Source organism: Sarcophilus harrisii, chromosome 2 (assembly GCF_902635505.1).
Source record: "Sarcophilus harrisii chromosome 2, mSarHar1.11, whole genome shotgun sequence".
Taxonomy (NCBI): domain Eukaryota; kingdom Metazoa; phylum Chordata; class Mammalia; order Dasyuromorphia; family Dasyuridae; genus Sarcophilus; species Sarcophilus harrisii.
In genome coordinates this window covers 317751044-317778493 of record NC_045427.1, presented here as the reverse complement: position 1 = coordinate 317778493, position 27450 = coordinate 317751044, and the positions used below count along the sequence as shown (strand labels likewise).

The window sequence follows — 27450 nt, the reverse complement described above, 5'->3', positions numbered from 1 at the left end:
TTTGTGCTTCAGCCTCCAGCCACCACAAAGGTAGATAATGGAATGAATCTATCTCTGCCTCCTTTGGCTGAGTTTGTCTCAGGTTATATGCTCTACACTGAGTATAAACGAATCATTATATCACTAGGAAACCATTATTTGTTATAAGATTAAATCAATCATACTGAACTTAGAGAACTATTAAACACCATTATTAAACTAGACAACCATTGTCTTTATCAATTCCACTGACTTAACACCTTGTAAGAATTCTTGTTTCAGAGTTCTGGCCCATAACAACAGAAAGTCATCCCCAGGATAATACACCATGACCAAGTAGGATTTATATCAGGAATGCAGGGCTGTTTCAATATTAGGAAAACTATTAGCATAACTGACTATATCAATAGCCAAACTAACAAAACCCATGTGATTATCTCAATAGATGGAGAAAAAGCATTTGATAAAATCCAACATCCATTCCTATTAGAAACATTAGCGAGTATAAGAATCAATGGATACAAAATGAATCAACATAAATCATCAGCATTTTTATACATCACTAACAATTCAACAGCAAGAGATAAAGAGAAATTCCATTTAAAATAACTTGATAGTATAAAATATTTGGGAATCTATCTGCCAGTGGAAAATCAGGAACTACATGAACTACACACATAAAGTCAGATCTAAATAACTGGAAAAACATCAAGTGCTCTTGGATAAGTTGAAAGAATATAATAAAAATGACAATACTACCTAAACTAATCTATTATGCAATGACCCACACCTAACACCATATACCAAGGTAAGGTCGAAATGGGTTCATGATCTAGACATAAAATATGATATTATAAAACAAATTTGAAGAACATAAGATAGTTTACCTCTCAGATCTGTGGAGGAGGAAGGAATTTGTGAACAAAGAAGAACTGGAGATCATTATTGATCATAAAATAGATAATTTTGATTCTAACAAGTTAAAAAGTTTTTGTACAAACAAAACTAATGCAGACAAGATTAGAAGGGAAGCAACATATTGTTAAAACATTTTTACATTCAAAGTCCTGACCTCATTTCTAAAATATATAATTAACTTAAATTTCTAAGAATTCAAACAATTCTCCAATTGATAAATAGTCAAAGGATATGAACAGACAATTTTCAGATGAAGAAATTGAAACTATTTCTACTCATATGAAAAGGTGCTCTAAGTTACTATTGAGTAAAGAAATGAAAATTAAGACAGCTCTGAAATTCTACAACATACCTGTCAGATTGGCTAAGATGACAGGAAAAGATAATGACCAATATTAGAGGGCATGTGGGAAAACAGATATCGATACATTGCTGGTGCTACTGTGACCATTCTGGAGATAATTTGGAACTATGTTCAAAAAGTTATCAAACTGAGCATACCCTTTGATCCAGCAATGTTACTACTAGACTTATATCCCAAAAAGATCTTAAAGGAGGGAAAGGGGACGCACATGTGCCAAAATAATTGTGGCAGCCTTTTTTGTAGTGTCAAGAAACTGGAAACTGAATAGATGCCCATCAATTGGAGAACGGCTGAGTAAATTATGGTATATGAATGTTATGGAATATTATTGTTCTGTAAGAAATGACCAATAGGATGATTTCAGAAAGGCTTAAAGAGACTTATATGAACTGATACTAAGTGAAAAGAGCAGAACCAGGAGATCATTATACATGGCAACAAGAAGATTATATGATGATCAATTCTGATGAATGTGGCTTTCTTCAACAATGAGATGATTCAAACCAGTTCCAATTGTTCAATGATGAAGAGAGCCATCTACATCCAGAGAAAGGACAATGGGAACTAATGTAGCTCATAACATAACATTCTCACTCTTTTTGTTGTTTTCTTGCATTTTATTTTGTTTCTCTTTTTTTTTAACTAATTTGATTTGATTTTTCTTGTACAGCATAACTATATAAATATGTATGTATATATTGGATTTAATGTATATTTCTACCATGTTTAAAAAATAAAAAGAAATGTTAGTGTTCCCTGTTTAAAATATATATACATATATTAATTACTGAAAAACAAAGGGAACAGGGATATATAATAAAAGCAAGAGATAACCAATAATATCCTAAAAGCAGTTTATATTATTCATATATATCAAGAGTACTAAAGGCAAGAAGATCTCCAACATGTAGGATAGATTCCCTGTAGAACTTTTTCTGTGGAGAATTTCTTGGGGAATAAGAAAAAGATATATGGAAAATGAATGTGGGAATAAGTAATGGTTTATACCACTGGAAAGTGAATCCACACTGATAATAGTGTCAATCTATTTAACTACTTGAAAAGGACAAATATGAAGGATTCAAAGAAACTTGTGAAGATTTATATAGACAGAAGCAAATAAGAGAAAAAGATAATGATAAATATTAGAGAGGATGTAGGAAAATTTGGAACCCTAATTAATGCATTGTTGGTGGAGTTATGAATTGATTTACCTATTATAGAAAGCAATTTGAAACTATGCTCAAAGGATCCCAGCTTTTGGGATAAGAACTTACTGTTTGATAAAAACTGCTGGGAAAATTGGAAACTAATATGGCAGAAACTAGGCATTGATCCATACTTAACGCCGTACACCAAGATAAGGTCAAAATGGGTTCATGACCTAGGCATAAAGAATGAAATTATTAATAAATTAGAGGAACATAGGATAGTTTACCTCTCAGACCTGTGGAAGGGGAAGGTTTTTATGACCAAAGCAGAACTAGAGATCATTACTGATCACAAAATAGAAAATTTCGATTATACCAAACTGAAAAGTTTTTGTACAAACAAAACTAATGCAGACAAGATTAGAAGGGAAGCAATAAACTGGGAAAATATTTTTACAGTCAAAGGTTCTGATAAAGGCCTCATTTCCAAAATATATAGAGAATTAACTCTAATTTATAAAAAATCAAGCCATTCTCCAATTGAAAAATGGTCAAAGGATATGAACAGACAATTCTCAGATGAAGAAATTGAAACTATTTCTAGTCATATGAAAAGATGCTCCAAGTCATTATTAATCAGAGAAATGCAAATTAAGACAACTCTAAGATACCACTACACACCTGTCAGATTGGCTAAGATGACAGGAAAAAATAATGATGATTGTTGGAGGGGATGTGGGAAAACTGGGACATTGATGCATTGTTGGTGGAGTTGTGAACGAATCCAACCATTTTGGAGAGTAGTTTGGAACTATGCTCAAAAAGTTATCAAACTGTGCATACCCTTTGATCCAGCAGTGTTACTACTGGGATTATATCCCAAAGAGATTATAAAGAAGGGAAAGGGACCTGTATGTGCACGAATGTTTGTGGCAGCCCTTTTTGTAGTGGCTAGAAACTGGAAACTGAATGGATGTCCATCAGTTGGAGAATGGCTGAATAAATTGTGGTATATGAAAATTATGGAATATTACTGTTCTGTAAGAAATGACCAACAGGATGATTTCAGAAAGGCCTGGAGAGACTTACACGAACTGATGCTGAGTGAAATGAGCAGGACCAGGAGATCATTATATACTTCAACAACAATACTATATGATGACCAGTTCTGATGGACCTGGCCATCCTCAGCAACGAGATCAACCAAATCATTTCTAATGGAGCAGTAATGAACTGAACTAGCTTGCCCAGAAAAAGAACTCTGGGAGATGACTAAAAACCATTACATTGAATTCCCAATCCCTATATTTATGCACACCTGCATTTTTGATTTCCTTCACAAGCTAATTGTACAATATTTCAGAGTCTGATTCTTTTTGTACAGCAAAATAACGTTTTGGTCATGTATACTTATTGTGTATCAGTTATATTTTAATATATTTAACATCTACTGGTCATCCTGCCATTTAGGGGAGGGGGGGGGGTAAGAGGTGAAAAATTGGAACAAGAGGTTTGGCAATTGTTAATGCTGTAAAGTTACCCATGTATATATCCTGTAAATAAAAGGCTATTAAATAAAAAAAAAAAAAAAAGAAAAAGAAAGAAACTATGCTCAAAGGGCTAAAAAACTGTACATAGATCCAGAAGTCTCACAACTGGGTCTGTTTCCCAATAAGATCATAAAAGAAGGTAAAGGACTTTGCAAAATTACAAAAATGTTTGTAGCAGCCCTTTTTTTGTGATGGCAAGGAACTGAAAATTAAGGAGATGCCCAACAACTGGGGAACAGCTGAACAAGTTATGGTATATGAATGTAATGGACTATGAATGTTCTATAAGAAATGATGAGCAGGCTGATTTCAGAAAAGTCTGGGAAGACTTACAGGAACTGATCTCTGAGTGAAATGAGCAGAACCAGGAGATTATTATATACATTAACAGTAAGATTATGTGATGATCAACTATGACAGACTTAGCTCTTCTTAGCAATATAGTGATCCAAGATAATTTCAGTAGACTTGGGATAAAAAATGCCATCTGCATCCAAAGAGAGAACTATGGAAACTAAATGTATTGTGGATGGAAGCATACTGTATTCACTTTTTTTTTTGTTGTTTCCTTTTTCTTTCTCATGGTTTTTCCATCTTGTTCTGATTTTTCTTTCATAACATAACTAATATGGAAATATGTTTAAAACAATTGTACATGTATAAATCTATATCAGATTGTTTACTGTCTTGGGAAGGGGGCAGGTAAAAGAGGGAAAGAGAAAAAAATTGGAAACAAAAAAAAAATTGGAACTCAGAACAAAAATGAATGTTAAAAACTATCTTTACATGTAATTGGAAAAATAAAGTTATATTATCTGGGCTAGCTTTCTGGAATATCTCGGGACCTTCATTTTTAGCTTTAATTAATGCTTTTTGTGATCATGCCATAGGGGGTGGACAAAGCTGCTGCATGGGTGGTGCTGACCGAGAAGCACCACACTCCTTAATTTCATCAACACTATACTTAACTCCTTTCTTGTTCAATTCTTCAGGCTTTTCAGCTGCTTTGTCAGTACCATCCCCTCCTGTTCTTTCTCCTTTTTCCTTATTTTAGAACTTATGTAATTCCTTATAGCCAATTGTATTATGCTGTATATATAGAATGTTTCCTCAGGAATTGAATCAGGACCATTGTCCTTGTAATATTCAATTAGTTGCTCTCCTCCTAGTTTCCACTTACCTGGCTCTAATTTTTCTTCCTTAGAGAACCAAGAAGACATGTATTCTAATGTATCTAAGAGTCCAATGATTTGCTCCCAAGTTACAATCAAATCCTGTTCCTTTATTAACCTGACTGTGCTTGCTACACACTTCCCTTGGGGTGGGTATGTGAAATAGAGAGATAAGGTGAAGAACTTACAGGAATATATGAATTCTCTTTCTGAACTTTATTTTCATTATTTCTGTGTTTCCCCTATGATCTGTATATGTGCAGGCCCATATTTACTTGAGCCTTAGCCAGCTATAAACATATTTACTTAACCTGAGCTAATGACATTATCAGTATTTGACATTTATCAATATTTAGTCTATTAGCTTGACGACTATCTGCTTGATTAAGCCTAAAGGCCTGATTTTTCTGTTTCCTAGAAATCAGGTGATTTGGGGGAAACAGAAACCTTCCATTCCAATCTCTCCGAATAGCAACAACCAATTAGATGCCTCCCCCTCCCCTTCTCAATGCTCTCTTACTTGTGATGTAATCTTTTGTATAAAAGCTGCATATTTTTACTACTTCTTTAGCCCTCCTACCACAACCTTTCTTTTTCTTATCTCATGATGGGACAGTTCATCCTCTGGAGGTTTTAATAAACAACTTTTCTGCTTTCTACTGAGTGATCTCTGAGTAGTCATTTTGAGTAAGGGTCTTCGACATCCCTCACAGTGAGAAAGGCTCTTTTCTTAGTATTTGCCCCATTTCAGCTGAAAAATGAAAGTGACTAGTTTAGCCCTTACTAAAGTTTCCTACTTGTCTATTTTTGTACTCACCCTATTTCTGGATCACAGGGACTTCTCCAATGAGTTTACAATAGCCTCAGTCAAACTGCTGAGTGTAGGTCCTTATGTCTAGAGCCTCAAAATGTAGTGTGCTTCTTTCAGTACCCTATGTTTAGGCGCCAAAATGTAATGTCCAGGCTAGCTCTCTAGAGGACCTTGGAACCAGCCTGAGTCCTTGGTCTTAGTGGAAGAGGCAGGAGAGCCACCAGAACGGTCAAAGATAGATTCCAATCCTTATCAGCATTATATATCTTAGTACAATTACATCATTACAGCATATTGATTACATGGGAACTTAGAGAGCTATTACATCACCATAATAAGTACTAAGTACATCTGTGAACTAGAGAACCATCATCTCATCAATTCCACTGAGTTAACACCTTGTTTCAAGTATACTTCTCCAGAGTTGGCCTTTTCCACAAAGTACTACTGAAATTAAAAAAAATAATAAAATTAGTAGGAACAAAAGAATGATTTTATGATGACCACAAAAAAGAAAAACAAGTCTGAACAACTTCAAAACTCTCTGATCAATGCAATAATTAATCATAACTTCAAAAGACTAATGATAAATTGTCTTTCCACTTCTTGGCAGAAAAGTCACAGACTACATCATAAGTGTGTTCTGCATCTTTGTTACACAGGAGAGTTTCAATGGGGGAGAAGGAAAGGGGAGATGGAGTAAAGGAATAATCAAAGAATCTTAGAATTAGAAAAAGGACATCAACAAAATGTTTAGAATACATAAAAGATTTTTAAAAAGAAGCTCAAAAGTAGACAGAGAAAAAGATCAATGTTGTTACTACCTTCTTAAATTTAATAATAAATACTGTTTAGAAACCAAATCATAGGTAACAATAAGTATGTTGTTTGTATATAAATTTATTTCTATGAATCATAATACATAATGTATATATGTGTCTGTATAAAATTTAAAAATACCAGATAAATGACAGGCAGCATGTAATGATCAGCCAAAAAAAAAAAAGAAAGAAAATCTGGAAAAACATATTATGCACAGATAATCCCTCTTTAACTTGGACTCTGCAAAGGATGTCTTTCATCAAACTAACCTATGCAATAACTCACGCTTTACAACACTGCTCAAAATAATTATCCTAAGTAAGAAATATGACTACTATAAGGTCTACTTAAAACCAATGAGATCACAGGTCCATTTTATTATATAAAAGAAAGATGACAGAGAGGAAAGAGACTGGAAGCAGGGAGTAAAGCTATTACTATTCTAACAATAGATGTTGAAGGCAGATGGTGTATGAGTAGAAAAAAGGGACAGTTTATGAGACAAGTTACAGAGAGAATTAAAAGAAACTAGGAACTAACTACAAAGAAAAGGGAAGGAAGAGTCAAAGCCATCTATAAAATTTCCAGCTAAGGAAGTTTGAAGCAAACATGGAATAGAGGGTCAGACTTAAGTGTAAACTAATCAAGAGGATGTTTAATGACATAAATGTTTAAAGAACAAAATGAGTCCAGTATATCCAAAACTTTTAGAAACAAAAAAAGATATAAAGCAACTAATGGATAGTGATGGAATTGAAGTCAGGAAGAGATTCATTCAAATTCAGTCTACTGGACAAGTCAATTAACATCTATCTGACTCAATTTCCTCATCTATAAAATGGGGGAATAATAATAGTAATTAGTTCACAGGGTTGTATGAGGATAAAATGAGTTGTTTTTTATAAAATGCTATGTGAATCTTAAAGTAATATATAAATACAAGCCATTATAATAAATGATAGCTACATGCAGTTTATCTGTATTTATCTGCCAACTGTAAAGAGCAATCCTATAAAATTTAGGTTTGACCATGACAGTCCCCTATTTAATGAGTTCAAGTTGCTCGCTATTAACTCAGGATCAAATATTAACTCTTCTATTTAGCATTTAAAGCTCTTCATAATTTGACCCATTCCTACCTTCTCAGTTTTTTTACATTGTATTTCCTTCACACACTCTTTATTGAATCTAAATTTTATTCTATTATGATCTGGAAGGGATAAATTTAATGCTTTTTTATGAATTTGCCTATGAGGTTTTTATGGTATGATACACTGTCAAGTTTTGAAAAGGTGTCATGAACAGCTGAGGCAAAGGTATATTTCTTTCTATTCCCATTCAATTTTCCCCAGAGGTATCTCCTTACCTTCTTATTTTTATGGTTAGATTTATCTAGTTTTGTGAGGGGAAAGTTGAGGCCCTCTCCTCCACTATTTCCTCCTTCTTTTAACTTTTCCTTTAAGAATTTAGATGTTACGTCACTTGGTGCATATGTTTACTGCTGATATTACTTTATTCTCTATTGTAATGTTTAGCAAAATATACTTTCCCTGACTATCTCTTTTATTAGGTTTATTTTTGTTTTTGCTTTGTATGAGATTGTGATTGCTACCTCTGCTTTTGTTTTTTTTAACCTCAGCTGAAGCATAATAGATCCCATTCTGGCCCTTATTTTTTAGGGGGATGGAGGGGGTTCCAAATATGTTTCTGGTAAATACTGTCAGATTCTGGTTATTAATCCATTTGATTGTGGATGAGTTCATCCCATTCACATTCACAGTTATGTCCCCTATTCTTTCAGCCTCTTTCCCTTTCTCTCAACACAACCGTTTTCATTCTTTAATTTTATTTTTTTTACATATCATAATCATCTCACATCCATGCCCTCTATCTATGTATATTCCTTCTAATTGCCCTATTAATGATAAAATACTTGAGAGTTACAATTATTATGTTCTATATTCGAATGTAAACATTTTGATCTTATTGACTCCCTCATGATTTTGCTCATGTTTATTTTTTATGTTTCTCTTGAGCCTGGTACTTGAAAATTAAATTTTCTATTCAGTTCTGGTATTTTTAGCAGGAACACTGTAAAAATCTCTATTTCAATATTATCTTTTATTTTTTCTGAATAGGTAATTCTTATTTGTAATTTGAATACCTTTCCCTTCTAAAATGTCATATTCTAAGCCCTCCAATCCTTTAATGTAAAAGCTGCTAAATCTTGTGTTACACTAAGACTCCACAAAACATGAATTTTTTTTTCAAGCTGTTCACAATATTTTCTCCTTGACCTGGGAACTCTGAGATTTGGCTAGAATATTCCTGTAAGTTTTCATTTTGTCTTGTGGATCAATTAGCTTCTACTTGCTAAATTCTAATTTAAAGAAAAAAATTATGTTCTTGGATGATTTTATTATATTAAATTTAAAAAGTTTTGCACAAACAAAACCAATGCAATCAAAATTAGAAGAGAAGCAGAAAAAAAGAAAACAATTTTTATAGTTGATATGTCTGATAAAAGCCTCATTTCTCAAATATATAGAGAATTGATTGAAATTCAAGTCATTCCTCTACTGATAAATGGTCAAAAGAATATGAACAGACAATTTTCAGGTGAAGAAATTACAGCCATTTCTAGTCACATGAAAAAATGTTTTAAATCACTACTGATTAGAGAAATGCAAGTTAAAACAACTCTGAGGTACAACTTCACACCTTTCAAATTGGCTAAGATGGCAGGAAAAGATAATGTTGGAGGGGATGTGAGAAAACTGGAACATTAATACATTTTTGGTGGAGTTGTGAAATGATTCAACGATTCTGGAGAATAATTTAGAACTATGCCCAAAGGGCTATAAAATTGTGCATGACCTTTAATTCAGTCACTACTGGGTCTGTATTACAAAGAAATCTTAAAAGAAGAAAAAGGACCTGCATGTGCAAAAATGTTTCTGCCAGCTCTTTTTGTAGAGATAAGGTACTAGAAATTGAGTGGATGTTCATCAGTTGGGGAATGGCTGAATAAGGTACGGTACAGAATTGTAATGGAATAAGATTATTCTATAAGAAATGATGAGCAGGTTGGTTTCAGAAAAGCCTGGAAAGACTTACTTGACTGTGAAATGTGCAGAGTGAAATGAGCAGAACCAAGAGAACACTGTACACAGCAACAACAAAATTATGTGATGATCAACTGTGATGGACTTGGCTCTTCTCAACAATGCAATGACCCAAGACAATTCCAATAGACTTAAGAATGGAAAATGCCATTCACATCCACAGAGAGAACTATGGAGACTGAATGTGAATCAAAGCATATTATTTTTATGTTTGTTTGTTTTCTTTCTCAGAGGTTTTCCTTTGTGGACTTATTTTCTTGTACAATATGGCAAACATGGAAATATATTTAAAAGGCAACTATTTGAGCTATATCAGATTGTCATGGAGAAGAGGAAGCAGAAAAACTTAGAACATAAAGTCTTACAAAATGAATATTGAAAACAATCTTTACATGCATTTGGAAAAATAAAATACTACTGAAAAAAAAATTTTTTTCAGTGAGCTTTTGTACCTTGGCTAATGCTGTTCTTTAAGGCATTCACCTCTTCAGTGGATTTTTGTGCCTCTTTTATCAAACTGTTGACTCTCTTGTTATAATTTTCTTGTGTCACTCTCATTTCTTTTCTCGTTTTTTCTTCACCCTCTTTTTTTTTTTTTTAATCTTGTTTGAGCTTTTCTAGGGCTGGATCTGTATCCAATTCACATTTTCTTTGAGATTTTGCTGATAGCTGTTTTGACCTCAATGTCATCTTCTGCGTTTATATCTTGATCTTCCCAGTCACCACAGTAATAGTCAGGTTCTTTTTTCCAAGCTTCTTTCTTGACTTTTTTACTTTATGTTAAAGTTTTCTTGCTGCTGTTTTCAGAGCTACCTCTGAGGATCTATAAGGTTTTTGATGCCATGTGCTATGATCTAAGGAGAGACATGGTCACTGCTCTCCTGGTCTGTGCTCTGATCATTATCCAGAAAGAGACCTTAATTCTCCCATCACCAGCACTAGCCCACTTCCTGGTCCTGAGGCTGTGACCAGGACCTTCACTCTCCAGCAGTCAAAACTGCTAGTGGCTATTTCTGATTTGAATTGAGATCAGAGTCCCTACTCCCCAATAAGTAGCCATTCTGGAAGCACAACCTGCACCCCTGCTTCCTTGTGGCCACAAATGTTATCTTTTCTTTTAGCCCTGGAACTGCAACATGGAACTATGTATGGCAATGCAATAGGATTCTGACCCCAGTGGCAGCAAAGTGCCTGCAATCTCCTTTCAACTAGTGTGCTTTTTGCCCAACCCCTGTGCCTTTTGTGGACTGACAGCTCCAAAAACTGCTGCAATCTATCTTCTCCTAGGTGTGGCCTGCCACCACCACTCTGGTAAGACAGACTTTTACTGCCAACCTCCTAAATTGTCTTAAGCTGGAAAATTTTTTTTCCAGAACCTTGTGTTGGTTCTGATGCTCCATAATTCTATTTGAGACATTATTTTAAGAGTTGTTTGGAGGAGAATTTGGGAAAGATCTGCTGCTTCTCTACTCCGCCATCTTAACTCTGCCTCTTTCCATTCCACATAATCTATGACCTAATTATATCAGCATGCTTACTGTTTCTTAAAAATAACACACCATTTCCCTGCCAAGCCCCATGCCTAGAATGCTTTGATTTTTCATCTTCACTTTTTGGATTCCCTGGCTTCCTCCAAGACTGCTGAAATCCTACCTTCTACAAAAGAATTTTTTGACCCCTATCTGCAAGATTTTTGCTCTGAGACAACTGTTCATCTACTCTATATTTATTTTGTATGTACATAGTTAACTACATGTTGATTATTGCCATTATGATGTAAATTTTTTGAGCACAAAGCTGTTTTTTGCCTTTTTTGTATTTCTAGCAGTCAGCATAGTATCTGTAAATAAGCACTTAATCAATGCTTGCTGATTCACCTTTAAATTTACTGTGAGATAAATCAGTCCTAAATTAAACTTGTGGTATTCTGCAGAAAGGGATGTACCACTATTACATAAGAACCTTAATGGCTGTTACACTTACTACAATCTACTCATTCCCATCTTTCCACCAAGACTATGTTCCCTTAGATAATGGGCATATATAATTCAATGTTGCATTTTCACTGAACATTTTGATAGTACAAGAACAGAATGTACAGTTAATAGAGTTGTAAATATAAAAGCAATTAGTAAATAAAATAAGTAAATAAAATGAAAGCTATCAGTGAAAATAATTCTTTTCCCTAATGTACATTATGAATCAAGACTCTCTATATAGTAGGGATGTGTACTGGAGATAGGTGATTTTTTAAAATGCTTTTAAATAAGTTTAGGAAATATTACAGTGAAACACTTCCAATAGTACAAGAAAATTTCAGAATATACATAGAAATACATGACTGCAATAAAGATTATAAACTATTATATAAAAGAAACAATTATATGACAAATGAGATGTCAGTGAATTTTAAAACATAAGAGGCAGAAAGGATGCTAGAAGTCAAGTCTAACCTTATCTCAGCAGTGAGAAAACCTTGATATTCAAGGAGAATAAATGGCTTTCCCTAAGTCAAATAGTTATTCAATGATTAAAAACAAGACTAGAATCTTGGGATAATGACTCCCAATCAAACAAGAAAATCATTTTTATTTTTCCAGTTCTCCTGTCACCTATATAACCCAGCAAAATTTTACCAGATTTTTAAATGTTTATTACTTAGCAGAAACTTAATGATTCTATCATTCATAGATACTGGTTGATTCTGATCTTTCCACCATAATGCATGAAATGTGCCAGAGAGTTTCTGTTCTTTGGGATCTATGCCTTATTTAGTTCTTTCCAAAGCATATTTACTCTAATTCAGAGTTAGGGGAAAAAACTAAATAAAATTTATTGTCATCCAAAAAAAAAATTATGGGAAAGCAAAGAATATACTCCTATGCTTTCAAGATATACCAATGGGTAAACTAGTTCAAATGGTAGAGCAGTAGGAAGAAGTATAGCCAAGCTCTTCCCTGTAATTTCTCCATAAATAATTAGAAAATGTACCAGATTGAGTCTTGAATAAAAAATCCATGAAAAAAAAAAAATCAGAGTAACTTTTCCCCCCCCTCCCCCCCCCCCCCCCACCCAAGAAAAAGAAGACAGTGAGATTTGCTGTGACTGTGGAAAAGATCCAGTCAGGAAGATGTTAAATAAAGACTTCCACCTGAGGGATTAAAGAAATGGCTGAGCACCAGAGTAATAAAAAGTCTGAAACCTACAAAAAGGAGCCTGGGACCTTGAAAAGAGCAGGAATAAGAGCCAACTGGAAGTTGTATATTGTTCACTACCCAGTCTAGAATCATAGCTCACAGATCATTTAGGGCTGAAAAGGGGACCTGCACCCAAGTAAAAGTCCAAAATGAGGGACCTAGGCCATACATCCTGTGAGAAGCAAGCACAGAAGTAAGTATTTAGCTATGTATGTCTTCGGGTTTCAGAGGGTCATAAAAGAGGACAATTTCAGAGTAACCCAGGAATACATGTATGAATTGATGCAAAGAAAAATGAAGAGAAGCAGAAAACCTTATATATAGTTATAACAATACCAAAAAGAAACAAATTTGAAAGACTTGAAGAACTCTGATCAATGCAATGACAAACTATTATTGTAGAGAACTCATGACAAAACATAAGAAGTAATAAAATTAAGAGTGCAGATTAAGACTATTTTTACACATGATGCAGCAATTTGTTTTGATTATCTACTTGTGTTACAAGGGTTTTGCTTTTCTTTCATTTTCAAAGTGGGGGAGGGCATTTGGAATAGAGAGAAAGCAGATTTTCATTATCTAAAAAAATAAATTTAAAACTGTCAACAACAACAAAATACAATCAAAAGGTAGAGTAAACATTTTGAAATTCTCACAATCAAACTGGTCCAACCATTCTGGAAAACAATTTGAAACTATAGTCAAAGGGTATAAAACTAGCCATACCCTTTGACCCCACAACACCACTATTATATTTGTATCACAAAGATCAAAGAAAAAGAAAAGAATTATGAGGAGAAAACAATAAAATTAATCAAGAGGTAAAAGAGCTAGGGTAAAAGAGCTAAAAAAAGAAAAAATGAGGGCCTAGCAGTACCAAATCTGAAACTCTACTATAATGCATTAATCACCAAAAAAACCTTTTGGGCTCTGGCTAATAGAAAAGTTGATGAATGGAGAAAATTTGTTATGTAAATCTCAAGAACAAATGAATATATTCACATAGTGTTCGATAAACCCAAGGACCTCAATTACTTAGATAAGGACTCATTACTCAACAAAAAAATTCTGGGAAAATTGCAAAGGATTTTGGAGGTAATTGAGTTTAGAACAACATCTCAAATCATAAACTATAAGATGGTCCAAAAGGTATATAACAAATGTAAAGATTATATCATAAACAAATTAAAGAAAAACACAATCCTGAAGTACTCAACATGTAACACTGATCAAGAAATCTAAACTTTGCAAGTTGAATTCTACCCCAAAACAATCCAAAAGGTCAGACTGCAGGCCATGGACAAAAAAAAAGAGGCCCACTCAAGTAATGTGAGTACTATCACAACTAAAAAAAAAAAGACCCCCTACAAGTCTGTCAGTTTCCAGAGGAAATAAAAGGAAAGGATATCCATGAAAAAAAAAGTGGACTTTTCAGGGTAGTGGCAACAGAAGGTAACCAGTTCAATATGTCTATAATGAATTTAAATATAGACAATTCAGATTCTGAGGGCTCTAATACTCTGCCCTAACAAATCAGAAATGGTCCTCAAAAATCCAAAGAGGACTAACTCAGTGAGAGGGAGTTTGGTGCAAAAAGTTAGTGAACCGGGGCAGCTAGGTGGCACAGTGGATAGAGCACCAGCCCTGAAGTCAGAAGGACCCAAGTTCAAATCTGGACTCAGACATTTAGCATTTCCTGGCTGTGTGACCCTAGGAAAGTCACTTAACCCCAATTGCCTTAGGGGAAAAAAAAAGTTAGTGAACCCAACATAAAACTAATAAAAAAGCAGAGTCAATTATCCCTTCCAAAAATGCATCAGAGAAAAAAAGCTGGCCTTGAGAAGGAAAAAAAAATTCCAATTCAAGAACTAAAACTGTAAAGATTAATAAAAGAAAACACCACCCATAATACCATATCAACAATAAGCAGAGACCTCAAAAAAAGCAGATTATTCACAAGAATAACAAAACCTAAAAGAAGCAATGCAAAAAGAACCACAACTTTTTGAATCTTTTAATTTTGTTCTAATATTTCTTTTTCACAATGTCATTGATTTCTCCTTGACTTATTCAAGTTTTCAAGGAGTCCATTTGTAGGTAAAATTTATCACTTCGTACCCTCAGCTACATTTTTTTTCCCTTTCCCTAAGAACTTATTCTTCATCTGTTCCCCCCCCCCCCATTTTATTTTTCTTTTAGGTTAAGAGCAATTACCCAATAAATAAATGATCAAAGGCCATTCTCCAAAGAACTTTTTTTTAAATCCTTCAAAAAAATTAAGAAATTAAAATTAAAACAACTCAAAAGTTCTACTACATCTCAAGCTGGCAAAAATTAACCAAAAAAATAAAAAAATAAAATACAATTTTGGCAGGGATATGAAAAAAAAGACATGTTAATGAATTGTAAGCAGAGATAGGAATTGATTTCTAACTATTCCATTAAAAATAGCTAGCATTTATAGAGCACATTATTAGGGTTTCTAAAGCAGTTTATAAATATTATTATATTTTATTCCCCCCAACAACCGTAAGAGATGAGTGCTTAGTATCTCTATTCTATACTTGAGAAAACTGAAGCAAACCTCTGAATTTAAATGACTTGCCTAGAACCACACAATTACTAAGATTTAAACTCAGGTCTCCCTGGCTCCATACCCAACATCTATCTACTGCATCACCTTGATGACTCTAAGAATTCAGAAATAAAAAGATACAGGTATAGGCCAAAAAAAAAAAAAATAATAAGTTATACAGCTTTAACAACTAGAAAAGGAACATGATTAGCACTCTTCACTAGACAGACATCAATATTTCCAGTGTAGTCCTGCACTTTCCATATATATATGTATATAACAGCAACAGAGTATAAACCCCCAGTCGAATAAAATCTAACAATTCAAGTCAGCCCCTTATCTGCAACTTATACTTATGTGCTTAGTGAGTTGCCTAGCCCTAGAGCACTAAAGAGTACAGAACTACATATATCAGCAGAGGTCTTCTTGATTCTAAAAACAACTCTTTATTAATATTATATTTTGCAAAGCCAATACAAATACATGATTCTTTTTTGTATCTTCCAATGACATAGTACTAGACTCAATATATTTATGTAACCTTCAGAATAAAAACTTCTATAAACATTTCACAAAAAGACATACCATTTCCAGGTAATTTTTTTTTACCAATATCCTCAATACCAAGTACCAGGAGCAAAACTACTGAAGAACAACATCACATTAGCATTTGATAATTATGCCTCAATTAACACAAAGTACAATAAATTGCAGCATTATGGGCTAACCATTCAACAAACATTTCTTAATAAGGTTTCAATTGAAAGTCATTCTAGTAATCACAAAAGATAAAATAGATAATTTTGATTATAGAAAATTTTGAAGTTCAAATATCCCTGATAAGGATCTGATATCAATATACACAATTTAAAAACATGATATCAAAAGTTATTTCCCAACAGAAAAGTTGCCTGTCTATACATAAGCAAGTATTTCTCAAATGAAGAACTGCAAACTATTAACACGGAAAAGGATGATTTAATTTGCTAATAAATAAATAAAAATAAGGCAATCTAAATAACTGTAAGGTTTCATTTCATACCCAGAAAACTAGCAAAGAGAGCAAAAGATGAGTCAATGCTGGAGGGGGTGTGGAAAGCTAAATACATTAATACATTGTTAATGGAACTATTAATTGTTACAGCAATGCTAGAAAACAATTCGGAATTATGTTAATAAAGTGACTAGCATGTCCATGTCACTTGACTTAGACTTCTCCTTTTAATTATATGTGCCAAGAAGGTCCACAATAAAAACAAAGGACACATATACATCAAAATAATAATTTTAAACAGAAAGGTAACCAAGTTATTTCCACAGAAAGAAGAGATAATTGAGGGGTTTTTTAGATGACAATCTCCTAAACCTCTCCTCCTTTCTACAATATATCTCCATTACTGCTCTGTTCTTCAGTATATTTCTCAGGAGTGCCTAACTCTTCATGACCCCATTTGGGACTTTCTTGGCAAAGATACTAGAGTGGCTGGCCATTTCCTTCTCTAACTCATTTTACAGATAAGGAATCTGAGGTGAGCAAGATTAAGAGGTATACCCAGAATTACACAGTTAGACTAACATGTCTAAAACCAAATTTGTACTCAGATTTTCCTGATTCCAGGTCCAGTGCTCTATGCACTGAGCCTCTTAGCAACTCCTCACGAAACGTATCTATAGTCCTTGAGAAATATTTTTTCTACTTATTTTCCCAGAAACACAAATAAGTAGATAGAGGTACGAGGATATGACAATGATTCATTATAGCTAAAATATAAACAAGCTTAAGTATCAAAATCAAAATCAAATACAAAGTATTGTGTTATGCATATTAAAAGTAGTCAAAAATAAAACTCTACCTTCAAGGAACTTAAGAGTCAACTTTGGGAGACAAAGCATAAAACTAAACAAACATAAAAAATAGAAGAAAAATATGTTAAGTTCAACAATAAATACTACAAGATAATCTATAATTTATTGCCAAATGAATGAACCAGAAACTGAATGTTATGAGAATTTAAAGGTAGGAGAGTATTCAGGGCAGGTGTCTGACAAACTGATTTAAACTGGATCTTGTTAGTAAGATTTGAACAGATAGAAAAAGAAGTCAGTAGGATATTTCTAGTGTAAGATATCAAAAGAGGAAGCAAAAGTTTTAAAAAGAACAATAAGTTGATAACCAGGAAACATCTACTAGACCTACTTCTAATATAAATTATTTGGACTGCACGATAGCATTTCACTATTCAATCAGTTCTTTGTCTGGAAAATGTCTCATTGGCAAGATGGACAATTAAAAATGTAAATTGCATAAATCTAAAGACAAACACTGAAAGTATGGTAAAAGATATAGTAAATATTTAAAGCAAGTAAATGCTTACCTATTGCTAGAGTTTGTTGGCTTAAAACTGCCTGAGTTGACAAACTCTTTAGGAAAGATTGGGTTGAATCAGAAGGAAAGTTCAAACAGCAACCAAATATAAACAAAGCTGGAGTAAAACAGCTCCATCTTCTTAATCCATGAAGGGCTAAAATGCTGGAAGAACTACCCTAAATAACAACCATGTATTATATTATTGCTTCTCATTCTAATAACATATTTGTTGCTGTCATCATAAAGTTGTCATTAATAATACTGTCTTATTAGTATTCTTTAACTGGAAAAAACATTGATAAATGCTTCAGCATACAATTTCTTTTTTTAATCAGTAGTGAATTAAGGAAAAACCCTGTAAATATCTGAATTCATCTCAGAATCACAGGATTATAAATTGAGAGCTGAGAGTAAGTAGCATTCATGCAGTACAATCACCTCCTTTTATAGATGAGGAAAATGAGGCCCAAAAAAGATTAAATGACTTATCCAAGGCAGTGGCAAAGACAGAATTAAAACCTAGATCCTCTGACTCCAAAGAGTCAGTTTTTGGTTTTTTTTTTTTTTTTACCGTACTACTGTATCTCCCAGATCCTGCTAAAATAATACAATTTTTAACAGAAGTATTTATCTCTACAGTAGAAAGAAAATGATTTCTACCTTAGCACTAATTCATAGCATCCCGGATCAAGGGGCTGGAAGAGACTTTAGATACCATTATTTTACAGATGAGGAAATTGAGACTTAAAGAAATGAGCTACTTGACTGATCAAGGTCATACAAGTAAGAAGCAATAGAAGTGGGATTTGAAGCCATGTACTCTGGCTCCTGAACTAATAGTCTTTCTAATCTATCATTGTATGGCTCATATTTAAAATAAAATACTCTTCAAGAATTGAAACAAAATCTCATATCGTTTTCTAGAATGTTAATAATCAGAAGGAAAAATGTGTGATTCTTAATTGTATCACTGAATATTTTAAATTTCTCATGTTAATCTCATTGAGTTTACTTCATGCTAACAATTAAAACTGTTCTAAATTTTTAAATGCACTTGCCTGTTTATTTTTATAAGAAAAATATGTTTGCTACTCTGTTTAAAAGTTTTAATATTTTTTTTAGATAATGAATTGTGTCCTAACATACTATCAAAATATTTTAAGTCCCATGATAAACTCACTGAACTTGATGAAGTTCACATTTCCCAAGGATTTCACAAGTACCAGCATCATTATTTTGGTCCAAACCTGTAATTTTATTGCTGCAAAAAGCAATTATTAATGCTAATTAAGAAACTTTCTCTAACAAACTAGATCAGTAACTTCTCAGCAACTCAGCCCAAACCGTTCATGTTAATAAGATCCAGAAATGTTGTTTTGGCAAAAAATCATACAATTAATAAGTAGGCAAGCCAATACTAGAATACAGAAACTTAAATTTTACCAAAGCTTTTCATAAAGTATCTCATAATATTCTTATGGAAATGATTAGAAGATGTGAATTAGACAATAGATAGATTTAAAATTGGTTCAAATTCAAAAAGTAGTGATAAATGGTTCAATGTCAATATGGCAGGAGTAGCTCAGAAATTTATACATAACTTTGTGCTGTTTCATATTTTTTATCAATGACTTAAATAAAGGTCTGGATGACATTCATCAAATTTGCAGAAGACACAAAACCAGAAAGGAAAAGCTAATATTCAGTGTCAATATGCAAAACAAACATAGCACTCAGCTGAATCTAAGATGAAATCCAATAAGGATAAACGTGAAGTCATGCACATGAATATAAAAGATATCAACATCACAAAGATAACATAGTCAGAACTTAAGCAGACAGCAATTGGTCTAAAAAAGATCTAGAGGTTTTAGTGGACTACAAGCTTAACTGAGTTACCACTATAATGTGGTAGCCAAAAATAGTCATTTGAGTTTGAACCACATTAAGAAGGGCATAGCCTCCGAGAAGAGAGATATGATAGTTTCACTATGTTCTGTTCTCATTACATCTCTCTGAATCACAATATTCAGTTCTGGGCTCTAAAATTTAAGAAGGGAGATTGATGAGCTAGAGTGTACACAGGAAAGCAATAAGAATAATAATGAAGGGTTTGTTGTGTTTTTTTTTTTCTTTTATATGATGACAAGTTGAAGGAACTCTATATTTTTTAACTAAGAAAAGGAAACTAAAGGAGAATGTGATTGATGTCTTTAAGTATCTGAAGGAATGTCATGTGGAAGAAATTTCGAATCTTCCTTCACATATTCTTATTGGCAGCAAAGAACAGATCAAGGAGCAATGACTAGAAATTCAAAGAAGCAAATTCAGGCTTAATATCATGAAAAATTTCCTATCTATTTAAGGGTTGCCTCAAGATAGAGTACGAGTATGTTGCCTGTCATCTGAACTTTAAAATAAGAGGCTACACAAACATATCAGATATGATGTAATAGAGATTTCTCTGGTGAATGGGCTGGACCAGATCAAAGCTGTCAAACACTACTACAAGGCAAAGTCAATTAAAATATAATTGAACATTTTAAACAAAATAAATAAAAATAGAATAAGGCTAATTTGTGGTTTTCTAAGTCAATGTGAGGCAAGAGGGATTCATTTCTACTTTGAGCTTCCCTAGATTGTACAGCCACTGAGTTCCTTTCCAAGTCTCAAAGTCTGTGATTATGTAATTCTAATTCCTGAATCCAAGGCCTAATGGGGTCCCCAGATTTGGCTACTTCTCCCCATAGATTCTAGAAGTAGCCTTGAAGAAATGAGGGATATCTTTCTAATGCTATGATTCATGTATTTCCATCAGTGTCCTCTTCACTTTGATTAATTTGTATAAAATCTTCCCAAGTTTTTCTGAAAGCACCCTACTTGTCATTTCGTATAGCACAATAGTATTTTTTCACATACAAATACCACAATTTGCTAAGCCATTATCAGTGGATGGGCATCCCCTCAGTTTCCAATTATTTGCCAATACAAAAACAACTGGTATGAATATTTTTTTACAAATAAGGGTTTTTTGTTTCCCTTTTTCTTTGATTTCTTTGGGATACAGACCTAGCAATGGCATTGCTAAATCAAGCAGTATGCATAGTTTTGTAGCACTTGGGGCAAAGTTCCAAATTGCTTTCCAGAATGATTGGATCAATTCACAACTCCACCTACATTATATTCCAATGTTCCTACATTCATTCCAACATGTGTTAATTTTCCTTTGTTGTTACATTAGCCAATATGATAGATATCTCAGTATCTCAGAGTTGTTTTCATTTATATTTCTCTAATAGTGATTTAGAGCATTTTTTCAGCTGACTGTAGATGGCTTTGATTTATTTACATTTATTTATAAATATCCTTTGACTATATATCAATTGGGAATGACTTGTATTCTTATAACTATAACACAGTTATCTATAAATGAGAAATAAAGCCTTTATCAGATGAAGTTGCTTTAAAAAGTTTTACTCCCAGTTTTCTGCCTTCTAATCTTGGTTGCATTGATTTTGCTTGTGCAAAAACTTTTCAATTTAATGTAATAAAAATTATTCACTTTACATCATCATAAATTCTTTCCTTCCCTATAAATCTGACAATTAAATTATTCTATACTCCCCTAATTTACCTATGGTACCACCCTTTATGTCTGATCTTATCTTTGTATACAATATGAGATGTTAATCTATTTATTTTCTGCCAAACTATGTTAGTTTTCCAAGCAGTTTTTTTCAGACAGCAAATTCTTGTCCCTAAAGCCAGAATTTTGCTTTATCAAATAAATACTATGGTTACTACCTATTATATAATGTGTGCTATTTGTTCCGCTGTCCTATCACTCTGTCTCTTAGTCAGTATCAGATTATTTGGACAATTATAATTTTGCAATACAATTTGAGATCTGGCACAAATAAGCTATATTCCTTTATTTTTTTCATTAATTTCCTTAATATTCTTGACTTAATTCTTCCAGATGAATTTTGTTACTATTTTTCTAGCTCTATTAAATAATTTCTTGATAATTGGATTGCTATGGCACTAAGTAAGTATATTAATTTAGGTAGAACTATCATTTTTATTTTGTGGATTAGGCCTGTCTATGAACAATTAATATTTTTTGCAACAGTTCAGATTTTATTTGTGTGAATAGTGTTTTAAAATAGCGTTCATATAGTTCCTGGGTTTTGTCTTGGCAGGTAGACTTTCAAGTATTTTATATTGTCTAGAAGTATTTGAAATGTAATTTCTCTGTCTCTTCCTGATGGACTTTATTGGTAATATATGAAAATGCTGACGATTTATTGCAGATCTATTTTATATCCTGCAACTTTGCTAAAGTTGTTAATTATTTCAACTAGTGTTTTAGTTGATTCTCTAGGATTCTCTTCATATTCCATCATCACCTGCAGTAATAGTTTTGTTTTCTTACAGCCTATTCTAATTCCTTCAATTTCCTTTTCTTTTTTTAATGCTATGGCTAACATTCCTAGTACAATGCTGAGTAACAGTAATGACAACAGGCATCCTTGATTTACCCTGACTTTATTGGAAGGTGTTTAGCTTATTCTCATTATAGATAGAAATGATTATGGTTTTAGATAAATACTAATTCTCATTTTAAGAAAAGTCCATTTATTCGTATGCTTTCTAGTGTTTTTTTCCCCCCATAGGAATAAGAGTTGTATTTTGTCAAAAGCTTTTTCTACCCTCTAGAGAGCTAAACACATGATTTTTTTTTTTATTGTTGTTTTGTTATTGATCTGGTCAATTATGCTGAAAGTTGTCTTAATTCTGAACCAATCCTGTATTCCTGGTATAAATCTTCCCTCATCATGATCATTATATGATCTTTATGATATATTGCTATAATCTCCTTGCTAGTATCTTATTTAAAACTTTTGCATAAATATTCCTCCAGGTAAATGACCTAGTTTTCTTTCTGTTTCAGCTCTTCCTGGTTTAGGTATCAACACCATATTTGTGTCAAAAAAGAAAAAAAAAAGTTAATTTGGTAGGAATCCTTCTTCACCTATTTTCCAAACAGTTTATATAGTATTAGAATAAATTGTTCTTTGAATGTTAGGTAGAATTCACGTATAAATTCATCTGGTCCTGAATTTTTTTTTTTTTTTTAAGGGAGCTCACTGATGACTTATTCAATCTCTTTTTCTAAGATAGGGTATTCTATTCCCTCTTTTGGACAATTTCTATTTTTATAAATATTTTTGTAAATGTTTGTACATATTCATTAATTTCACTTAACTGGCAGTTTTATTGCCATATAATTGAACAAAATAACTTCAAATAATTACTTGAATTTCCTTTCCACTAGTGGTTAAGTTCACCCTTTTCAGTTTTGATATTGGTACTTTGGTTTTCTTTTTTCCTTTTTTAAATCAAATTAATCAATAGTCTATTTTTTTGTTTTGTTTCCATAAAACTAGTTCCAAGTTTTATTTATTAGTTCAATGATTTTCTTCTTTTCAATTTTATTAATCTCTCCATTGATTTTTTAAGATTTCCAATTTGGTGTTAATTGGAGATTTTTCATTTGTTCTTTTTCTAGTTTTTTTAGTTGCATGCTCAATTCATTGGTTTGCACTTTATTTTATTATGTAAGTATTTAGAGATATAAATTTTCCTCTACTGTTTTGGCTGTATCAAGAATTTTGATAAGTTGTCTCACTGTTGTCATTCTCTTTAGTGAAATTATTCACTGCTTCTATGATTTGTTATTTAACTCATTCATTCTTTTAATTTTTAATCTATCTTTTCACTGCCCTTTATTGAATATAATGTTATTGCATTGTGAACTGAAAAGGATGCATTTAATATTGCTGTTTTCTGCATTTGGTTGTGAGGTTTTTAATGTCTTAATGCATAGTCAATTTTTTGTATAGGGGCCATGTACCACTGGGGGAAAAAAGATAAATTATTTTCTATTCTCATTCAATTTTCTCCAAAGATCTATCATATCTAACTTTTCTAAAATTCTATTCATCTCTTTAACATCTTTCTTGGCTATTTTGTGCTTAGATTTACCTATTTCTAAGAGGGAAAAGTTGAAGTCTCCTATTATAGTTTGAATTATTTCCTCCTATAAATCGTTTAACTTTTCCTTTAACAATGTTCATGCTATCTTTAATCTATATTGGATTGCTTGCTGTCTTGGTGGGCTGGAGGGAGATGAGGAAGAAAAATTTGGAACATTATGTTTTGCAAATGTGGATGTTGAAAACTATCTTTGCACATATTTGGAAAAATAAAAATCTATTAACCACCCCCCCTCCAAAAAAAAAAATGAATTTTCATGCTATATCATTTGGTACATGTGTTTAGCCCTGATATTACTCCATTGTCTATGGTACTTTTATGCAAGATATAATTTCTTTGCTTATCTCTTTTAATCACATCTATTTTTGATTTTAATCTGTCTGAGATCATGATTGCTACTCCTACTTTTTTTTTTTACCTCAGTATAATAGAGTCTGCTCCAGACCTTCACTTTTACTTTTGTGTATATGCCTCTGCTTCAAATGTGTTTCTTGTAAACATTCTATGATAGATTTCTGGGTTTTAATGCACTCTGCTATTCACTTCTGTTTTATGGGTAGGTTTATTTCATTTCATATTCATGTTGTGATTAATGTATTTTTCCCCATTTATCTCTCTGTCTTTTCTCTCTCTCTCTTCCCTCATTCTCTTCCTCCCTCACTTTTCTTTTCCTCTCTCCCTCCTTCCCTCTTTTTCCTCCCTTTTTCTCTTTCTCTCTCCCTCTCCTCCCTCCCTTTTTTTTTCTCTCTCTCTTTTTCCATCCTTCCTTCCTCAAAATCAATGATTTTCAAGAATTTTTCTCACCTGGCAAAAATCTTATGTTCATTATCCCATTACAACCAAGGTTACATCTACCTTCTGTATCTACTTGAATACTTAACCATATATATCTATTAGATAAATGCATTTGTATGCTATTCACTATGTTGTTCAACTGGTACTTTATAGAAAAGAGTTCAAGCCTTGCTTGCTTTCCTTATTAATGGAACACAGCACAAGTTAAATTGAACCTGAAAATCACATTGCCTGGATTAAAACTACTTAAGGGAATAAATATAATTCTAACATAGTAGACCCTTTCTCTCTAAGGAGAATAGAGATACCAAATTGGTCCCAATTTCCTCCTTGCCCTCCTGACAGAAATTAAAATTTCCCTTAGAGAAAGATGGGAGCAAAATGGAATGAGATGTCTCAAAGACTCAAGTCTTTGGTAGCTGGATAGGTCACAGGGAGAAGGAGTTGACAGGAGAGGAACTGAATTACTAATGAAGCTACTTTTTCATTAACTCCTTTTAGAGTTAATCCACTTACTAAGTGTCACTATGACAGGTTCATTAGGAACTGCCTGCTGTATGGCAGCAAATTCTCTAGGAATTTTTCTTGCCTTATGATCTTTCCCCATGTTAAGCCTAGTTCATTAGGATTTACATTGCCTTAATGGTGTCTTTCTCCTTGTTAATGGCAAGTTCCACTTGGGAACTTAGTTCTTGTCTTTCTCCTTATTAATTGCTAAACTCCCCTTTTTGAAAAATAGTCTACTGTCAGCAACATAATAAAATCTTTGCCTCCTGATTTAGAGATAATCTAATCCTACAAATTTTTTGGAAACATCTTGTGGTACCAGCCCAAACCCCTAATATATTTTGGGGTTCAAACCCCAGCTCTCCAACTATATGTGGAGAATCCAGGAATCCCAGTATATTTGGAATTCAGTGCTTCTATACAGACATAGCCCAAAATAACAATCACATGACATTTAATATATAACAAATAACAAATTACATAATCACATAACACCCCCATACTATATGTGGTAAACAGCTCTCACAAGTGATCATCTTAATGACCTAAAACTTTTTATGATCCTTTCAGTAAGTAGTTAGTTCTCTTTCCCTCCAAAATTAGTCTTTACTTATCAGTCTGCATACAATGATAACCCCTTAAGAGCAAAGATTCTTTTGTCTTAGAAGCCCCAGTGTCTAACAGTAAATAGCTTAGGTACTTAATAAATAGTTGCTAAATTCAACTGACATTTTATGATAAAAACTAAACTCATTGCCTTCTTAAAAATTCCTTTTACTGATAAAAGACTTATAAACTGGAAAAATATGAATTTATTCTCAAAAGTTTTTAAATGCTAATTCAAGGAAATTCTAGTGAGAATCAGTATAAAATAGGGAAGAAATCAATGGCTAAGCCTAATTAATCTTTAGAAAACAAGCAAAGACCTTCAAAGGAACCTGGAAACTATTGGGCTGTTATTGATTTCTTCTACAATACAGTTTAACTTCATAATGTTTGAAAAACATTGGACCAGTTTTTTTTTTAAGCTGCTGATGCATTATTATAAAGAAAAAGTATTTTGCATTAAACAAGGCAGAGATCAGAATACTGATAATTGTCAAAAAGTAATTTTTATTAACAAAATATACTTCTTTTTTACACAAGAGTACACCAAAACCATTATCAGAAGAGGTCTAATTAAGCCTATAATATCTGGAAATCTTCCTCAGATTATAAAACAACCACTAAAAAAATTTTAGTGTTGTCCTCACCGAGAAAATGAAGAACACTGACAAATATATACTGAGAAACAGAACTGTTCCAGATTTACAAAAATTTCTAAAAGGAGAAAGAACACTGTAACATAATCTTTTACTATGAAAATAAAGAAATGTACTCAAGAGACAGAGACAAGCATGGTTGTCTGGGAACCCATTCCCTTTAAACATCATTGAAAAGCTATGGGCTGACTTTTAGGTCAACAAGATGATAGACTACACATTTTTTCCAACTCCAAGACCCTTCAAACCTCTTCAAAGCAAAAATTATTGACAAAGATAAAGCAACTTCAATTTTTTTTCCATAGTCTAGGATGGCCAGAATCCAAAAAAATTAAGACAACAACAACACAGGAATTGATGTCTACTGACACTAAACTTATTTAGTAGGTCTCCTCTTCCCATACTACTGGCATCAAAGCTGCACTAGCTTTGATCCAAGGATACAATACACTTCATGTCAAAATCTACCTCTGTATCACCTTCTCCCTTCCCTCCTTTCAGTGTTATGGAAACCGTGGCTCAAAACTGCAGGTGTTTGCTGCAGCCTTTAAACCCAGCTTAACCATTGCCCTTCAGAAGCAAAAACCTGCAAAGGGTTGCAACCCAGTAATATCAGACCTGCAAAGTGCTAAATCGCCAGAGCCAGGTGCAAGGCCTGAGAATTAAAGAACAGAGGGAGTGGGAAGGTTACCAGGACAGAACACCTGTTATGTACTCCACCAAGCCTCAGCAGGAGCATTCAGCAGGAGCATTCAGCCTGAGCAACTAGATTTTACCACCCAAGAGTCAATGGA

General features: G+C 33.0%; 1 protein-coding gene across 1 annotated transcript in view; it reads right to left on the bottom strand.

Moving 5' to 3' along the window:
* The window catches only part of MNAT1 (MNAT1 component of CDK activating kinase), a 198333-nt gene extending 172839 nt beyond the window's left edge, over positions 1–25494 (bottom strand). The window contains exon 1 of the mRNA XM_031949299.1: positions 25404–25494. Coding sequence (XP_031805159.1) covers positions 25404–25494 — 91 coding nt within the window. The remainder of the gene's footprint in view (positions 1–25403) is intronic.
* Between the last annotated feature and the right edge of the window lie 1956 nt (positions 25495–27450).